Here is a 7500-nt window from a genome sequence, read left to right as displayed (position 1 = left end):
TATGTTCCCAATGGTCCCCACATTCTCCATGTTCCCAATGGTCCCCACATTCTCCATGTTCCCAATGGTCCCCACATTCTCTATGTTCTCCATGTTCCCCACATTCTCTATGTTCCCAATGGTCCCCACATTCTCCATGTTCCCAATGGTCCCCACATTCTCCATGTTCCCAATGGTCCCCACATCCTCTATGTTCTCCATATTCCCCACATTCTCTATGTTCTCCATGTTCCCCACATTCTCTATATTCCCCACATTCTTCACACTCCCCACATTCCATATGTTCCCCATTATCCCTAAATTCCCCCCTTCCTCCTCCATTTTCTCTACCTTCATCTCATTTGTTCTCTATATTCACCACATCCAGATGTTACCTACATTCACTACAATATCCACATTCTTCATGTTCAGTGATGTGTACAAGTGTTGATCTTAGAATTTTACATCCTATGACTTTAGCCTCAGCTCCACAATCCTTCCAAAGTCATTTACAACTCAGACAATTTAATAGTTTTTAGAGAGCTCCATCTTCACCACATCTTACCACAATAATATAAGACATGTTTTAATACTTAAACAGGTGAGAGGTCTTGCTCATTATTGTTTCTGTTCTTTTTGACTGTTTGTTTGTGCGCTACAGTTCTGTCATTAGAACTAAGGTGCAAGAACACCTGCTAGCATGACCGGGCTAAACACTCCAATCTTTATGTGTCTGATTTGTGACTCATTCGAACTTTCCTCCCTGTCCATGTCATTCTTTTCTTCCTCTTCATCATCATCATTACAGTTTCTCTGACCTTCCAGTGGTCTTCAGCGTCCAGTTCGTTGTAGAGCACCTCTCTGCTGGTCATCAGGTTCTGGCGCCGAATCTCACTGGTGCGCTGCTCCCACACCGACTTAGGAGGCTTTGAGTTCTTCTGCTGTTCCTTACTGAGAAACACAGAACCCAACATGTTATCCACCCAACATGTTATAGACTTGACTCCTTATCTTACACTAATCTAACGGTCACCTAAGGAACTCTATTAAAACCAATAAAGACCTTTACAATGGCCAAGGGGACTTAAGCAAGTGAACAGTGAGAAGTGAAGTGAACAAGGGAAAGAGTTTAGAGCAGAACTGGAAGAAAGGGAGGAAATGGACCACACACACAAAAAACCCCAATAACACACAGCAGGATTAATATGGCTCTACAATCAGCTGAGCGATTATTGTGTAAGCTCATTAAGATTTATTTGCATAATTATACATATTCATGAAGGCCTGTATGTCAGTGGTGTCATGCAATTGAGCAAGTCTCTTAACTTACACTTGTGAATTTTCATACAGCGGGATGGTTTGTGTGTGTATGCGTGTGTGATTAAGCGAGAGAGAGAGAGAGAGAGACTCACGCAGCGATGGAGAGGTTCGCAGCAGAGAGTGGGCTGACCTCAGCGACCTCTTTAGCTTTCTGGAGAGCGATTTTCTGTGTGGTGGCTTCCTCTTCTTCCTGCTCATCCTGATACAAACACACACACATATACTCACCTTAAGACGGCAAACCACACACACCCACACACACCCACACCCACACACACACCTTGGTGAGTTCCTGAGCATTAGCCAGATTATCAACAGCGATGGCCAAGAACACATTCAGCAGCGTGTCTGATACCAGTCAAGGTATTACTCCTTCAAAAACACTGTGTGTGTATGTATGTGTGCGTGCATGTGTGTGTGTGGAGGTCATTGTGTGTGACTATGTGAAGGATACAGTTGCCAAAAAGCGTGAGTACGATGAAGAACACAGAGGAGATCATTCCCTTGTGAACGCCTCCCTGAGACTGGATCCCATCATACATCACCACATTCCAGTCCTCACCTGTGAGGATCTAACACACACACGCCATGTCAGATTGCATCATTTTATGAAATTTATAACACACATACGCACACGCACACACACGTTTCCCTCACCTGAAACACAGTCATGATGGCTGCAGGAAAGGTGTCAAAGTTTGTAGGGGGAGTTCCCTGGTCAAAGTTAAACCTTAAAAACACACACACACAGAACTTCATATGGATTCATTATGTGGGATAACAGTGTGACTAAATCTTGGGAAAATATCTGGTGAAAATCCAGTGAACTGTCCGTCACAGATTGGAGTTCTCATGCTTCCTCCCTCCACTGAGGACATCAGTGATGTTTGTCTCTGGTTCTTCTTCCCTCAAGCTGCATATGCACAAATCATGAACATGATGATCCCTCCCACATCTGAATGTTTATAATCTCCCACCTCTGCTTATTTAATCAGTCTAGTCATGGGTCCTCCGGGTCCTGATCCTCAGTTCCTGTCCAGGTTTAAAACCACACCCTGACCACACCCCTGACCCTGATCAGCTGTTGCACTAAAGGCCAATATCAAAAATTCTCTGAGATCCTAGAAATGGATGCAGATCAGCAGAGAAGCTCAGACAGGAATCACACGAAGTGTGTCAGAACTTAAAGAAGGAAATGTTTGAGAGTTTTTACACTCTATTTACCTGTGACTTACTCACTCTGACGGGGTGTGTATGTGTGTGTGTGTGTCTGTGTGTGTGGTACTGACTGTCCCCCAAACAGCTGCATCCCCAGAAGAGCAAACACCACGATGAAGAGGAAGAGTAGGAAAAGAAGGCTGATGATGGACTTCATTGAATTCAACAGAGACACTACCAGATTACGCAGAGACGCCCAGTACCTGAGAGAGCGACAGACAGGCAGAGAGACAGACAGGCAGAGAGAGGCAGAAAAGTAGTACAGATTTAGTTAGAATGTCCAGCTAAAGAGAGGAACTCTGTAATTTCCTCTACGAGCTGTTAAGTTTTTCACAAAGACACAGTGAGAGTGAAACATGCTGCGCTAAACACGCTACGCTAAACGCGCTACGCTAAACACACTGCACTGAAGGGAACTGACACTCGAACACTCACTTTGTAACTTTGAAGATCCGGAGTAGTCTCAGAGCTCGCAGTACACTGATCCCAAATGAAGTGCCAGGTTTTATCACTGCCCAGATCACCTCAAATATACTGCCGACGATCACCTAACATGCGCACACACGTGCACGCACGCACAGACACACATTCATTCATTCAAATTCCATGACAACAGAACACCTCAAAGAACCTCAGTGTGGCATTTCAGAAGGATACAGAAGCACACAGAGCGAGAGAGAGACACATGCAGAGAGACAGAGAGAGAGAGAGAGGGAGAGAGAGAGACAGACAGAGAGAGAGGTAGGTCAGAATACTCCCTGTAGAATATGAGGACACTTACTGCACAGTCGAAACAGTTGAAGGAGGAGTGGAAGTACGGCCTCGTCCCCAATCCGTACATCTTTATCAACATCTCCATCATGAAGAGGCCCAGAAATATAAACTCTGCATAGACTGGGGTCAGAGGTCACCAATCACAATCAGGAGAAACCACAACCTGTAACACTCAATTATCAGAGCTGATCACATCCTGACCAGGTGTACACACACACACACACACACACACACACACACACACACACTTACACAGAAAGTCGGACAGCAGTTCGGTCTGGTCGTAGTGGACAACGGCGACACAGAGTGTGTTCAGACCAACAAGGCTGAGGACGGTCCAATAAAACGCCTGAGTTTTTACCATCTTACGTACAAGGATACGGAAACGCCGCTCTTTCTTGCTAAAACTGGAGCTGTCAGCTTTCAAACCTACACACACACACACATACACACACACGCACAAACATTAACACACACTGTAATCAACTGCACACACACTTCTATTATGATAACCAGGTGTGCAGCAGAATGTAATTGATACCAGGTGAGAACTGCAGAGGGCGCTGTAGAGCTACACACTCAGTGCTTTAGATCCCTTTTTTTAGTATCAGTGTAAGGTGTGTGTTTCTCACCCACTGCATCCCCCATGTGATCCTGTCCACCCTCTGGGTTCAGCAGGTCAGTTTTACTCTTTTTAATAGTGGGTCTACGGCGAGAGCCTGAACACACACACACACACACACATACACACACACACACACACACACATTCAATGTTATATAAAAGGTTTTACATAAACTGATACAAAAACTTGGTTATTTAATATGCATTATAAAATTCATACGGTCTGCAGTAGTGTCATCTTCAGCCAGAATCACTTCCTCTGTAGAGAGAGACAGAGAGAGACACACAGACACACACACACACATAGACAGAGAGAGAGAGACAGCGAAAGAGAGAGAGAGAGAGAGACATAGAGAAAGAGAGAGAGACACACAGAGAGAGAGAGAGAGACATCGAAAGAGAGAGAGAGACATAGAGAAAGAGAGAGAGACACAGAGAGAGAGAGAGAGAGAGAGAGAGAGAGAGAGAGAGAGAGTGTTACTGTTAGCAGCAGCATGTTTTTTTATAGCATATATAATGTTCATGTGTGTGTGTATTTATATGTGTGTGTGTGTGTGTGTTAGGGATGTCACGAGAACTGATACTTTGGTATCAAATCGGTACCAACATTCTTAAATCGTGACAGTACTTGTTTTTCTGCAGTAGTGTAGGTACCATTGTTAATGAAGTTACCGAGGTTGCAACTACAGCAGCAAATACGCGTAAGTGTTTTAGTCGGTCCACAAGTGGTGAAGAAGAAGAACGCCTACAAGCACACGGGGAAAAATTACAGAAAATGGTGACAAGTTTGGCTCCGCCCCGACTCGTTGAGAGGCAGAGAAAGGAAAGCTTGTTGAGAGGAAAGGTAGCGTTGGTTTCCGGTGTGCAACCGATGCTATCATTCATTTCAAACAAAGCGAGGAAACACCTGGGATTTGCCGAAGCACCTGAAAGACGGTCCTATATTATGTTTGTTTGCGGCAGCTGGCTTTGTGGCCGTGAAACCAGCTAACGTTACGCTCCGTGTAAAGTTAGCGATAGCCAGTTATTTGTTAACGACGCTAACGCATTGCGATGTTCTAAACTACCTCCTAATGGACACCATGCATCGCCATTCAGCCCGTGTCCTGTCAGATAAATGTAGCCTCATGTCACTAATAATTATTCACCTGTTCATGCTTTTAATAACTCTTTCTGTCCTGCCACCATATCAGTGAATTTAAACTAATGCCTGCATTCAGAGTATAAGGGGGGTGTGTGTGTGAGTGTGTGTGTGAGTGTGTGTGAGTGTGTGTGCGCGCGTTTAGCACTTGTTATTAGCACTTAGCACTTGTTATTAGTCATTGCCAGATAGTGTTTTATAACTAAAATATCCCTCTCTCTCTTTTTTTTTGCCAGTATCAGCCAGAGGAGGATATCCTCCAGGAGTTTTTAATTTTATAAAAAAAAAATATATATAAAATTTTTTTTTTTTTTAAACCACACCGTGGTATTGACTTTGGTATCGAGTACTTTTGGTGGTATTGGTACCGATTACTAGATTTTTGGTACCGTGACATCCCTAGTGTGTGTGTATGTGTGTGTGTGTGTATATAAATATATACCTGCTTTGCAGATCCACTCTAGATATCCATTCAGTTCTCTCTCGATCTGCTGCTGTCTCCGCAACTTCAGAAACTCACTGCGGTTCTCAACTCGTTCCCTCTCTTTAGCAAACTCACTGTGGACCCCCCCAACAGACACACAGACACACACACACACAGACACACACACACAGACACACACACAGACACACACAGACACACACAGACACACACAGACACACACAGACACACACATGTAAATATTTGTATTGCTGTGGTGACAATTCATGATTTTTGTCCTCAGGTTTTGGGGGTTTTGTGTTATTTTGTTACTATATTTTTATGACTGATCTAACTTCACAAATGCACAAACGGTCTATCCAAATTATATCTTTACAATATCTTTACACACATTCTCTTACACACACACACACACACACACACAAACACACACACACACACACATACTTACCCGGACAGCACACCCAACACCAAGTTCAGCATAAAGAAAGAGCCAATGATAATGAGCGGGACGTAGTACATCCAGTTCCAGGTGCTTCCTAAAGCATCGTTACTCTATAGAAACACACACACACATAATTGGTACACAGTAAAAGTTTTATTCGATTTGATAATTGATTAATTTATTGTGTGTGTGTGTGGTTACATAATAAAGCATGTCTGTCCAGCCCTCCATGGTGATACACTGGAAGACAGTGAGAACGGCGAACAGAATGTTGTCAAACTGCGTGATTCCGTAATTTGGTCCGAGCCACTTGCCATTACACACAGATCCAGGAGGACACACACGTGCCGGTAACTCATCACCACACAGCTGATCGTCAAGAAGCTCTTCTACAAACACACACACACACACACACACACACAAAGATGTTCTGGCTTCATTTCTAGCTACTTGTTTCTTTTTGTTGTACTTGTGTTAAGTGTGTGTGTGTGTGTGTGTGTGTTTGTGTATGTGTTTACTTGTGACATTGTCATAACAGGCTTTGTGGAATTTTCCACAGTAGAATTCAAGGCCAATGATGGCGAACATGAGGATTGCTACAAACAGCAGAACACCAATCTGCAGCAGAGGGATCATTGCCTTCATGATGGACTTCAGCACCACCTGCAGGCCTGGAAGATAAACGACCAACACACACACAGTGTTTCATCTCATGTTTGTGACCTCTCTGGCCTTCTCTCCGTATTCTCTAAGCTCTTCTACAGTGTACATGCAGCCATCAGTGCTGTAGATTAAGACAATGCTCTCGTGTCAGTGTCCGGTCCTCCTAAACCTCCTAAAAACCTTGCTCAGGTCCGCAGATAAAGAAACTCGTCACCAGAGAACACACAGTTTTCTCCATTCATCTCTTTTTATTACTTATTGATGACATCAACTGCATTCTGCTCTCACGACTGAATACTCGGTACAGAACATTGGCAGTAGATTGCGCTAATGTACGCTGTAATGTTCACTCTTCACCTAGCATCCCATACATGTATCACTGAACATCACTACATCCATATCAATGATTCTTCCTGCAGAACATCTGCTCATCGACCGAGAAGCTCACAAGAACACTTCCTGCCATTTCTTTTTACTAGGAATTGCTTCCACTCACATCCCAGTGAGGAGATGAGTGATCATGACCAAACATCATTCCTCTTAAAGTGGAGATTTTTCAGAAGAAGCACAGTTTCTGATGATCCTGGTGTGCCACTTAATACAGTTACTCATAGTATATTAGCATTGTTCTCTTCGTAAATGATCTTTTGCACCATGGGCCTGAGAAGGTTTTGGCAGGACTGAGGAGAACCCTGGAGTCAGATCTCCCTAATCTCCCTTTTCCTAAGAAGAAGAGGACCGTGATGAACGGATCTGGATCAATAAAGGTACCAGTTCTCCATGGACCACAATGGCTCCAATGCATTGTTCATACCCGAAATCTCACCTTGCTTATTTATCTTCTGATCTGACCAACATCCAAACACATCTATGGCTCCACATGATAAAATGAAA

At 43.7% G+C, this 7500-nt stretch overlaps 1 protein-coding gene across 8 annotated transcripts in view; it reads right to left on the bottom strand.

Moving 5' to 3' along the window:
• Positions 1-7500, bottom strand: part of LOC128602643 (voltage-dependent P/Q-type calcium channel subunit alpha-1A-like) — a 50233-nt gene that overhangs the window by 35159 nt on the left and 7574 nt on the right. For 7 of the 8 annotated variants that reach the window (XM_053616541.1, XM_053616548.1, XM_053616544.1 and 4 more), the window contains exons 4-18: positions 6462-6614; positions 6145-6332; positions 5950-6053; positions 5499-5614; positions 4136-4174; positions 3924-4010; positions 3544-3720; positions 3299-3411; positions 2953-3065; positions 2589-2720; positions 1957-2029; positions 1754-1871; positions 1580-1647; positions 1392-1498; positions 798-930 (exon numbers count right to left, since the gene is read on the bottom strand). In XM_053616541.1, the coding sequence (XP_053472516.1) occupies positions 798-930; positions 1392-1498; positions 1580-1647; positions 1754-1871; positions 1957-2029; positions 2589-2720; positions 2953-3065; positions 3299-3411; positions 3544-3720; positions 3924-4010; positions 4136-4174; positions 5499-5614; positions 5950-6053; positions 6145-6332; positions 6462-6614 (1721 nt within the window). The remainder of the gene's footprint in view (positions 1-797; positions 931-1391; positions 1499-1579; positions 1648-1753; positions 1872-1956; positions 2030-2588; positions 2721-2952; positions 3066-3298; positions 3412-3543; positions 3721-3923; positions 4011-4135; positions 4175-5498; positions 5615-5949; positions 6054-6144; positions 6333-6461; positions 6615-7500) is intronic. The other variant, XM_053616549.1, reaches the window with a different exon arrangement.

The sequence above is a fragment of the Ictalurus furcatus genome, chromosome 27 (assembly GCF_023375685.1).
Source record: "Ictalurus furcatus strain D&B chromosome 27, Billie_1.0, whole genome shotgun sequence".
Classification (NCBI taxonomy): domain Eukaryota; kingdom Metazoa; phylum Chordata; class Actinopteri; order Siluriformes; family Ictaluridae; genus Ictalurus; species Ictalurus furcatus.
This window is presented reverse-complemented; position numbering and strand designations above follow the sequence as displayed.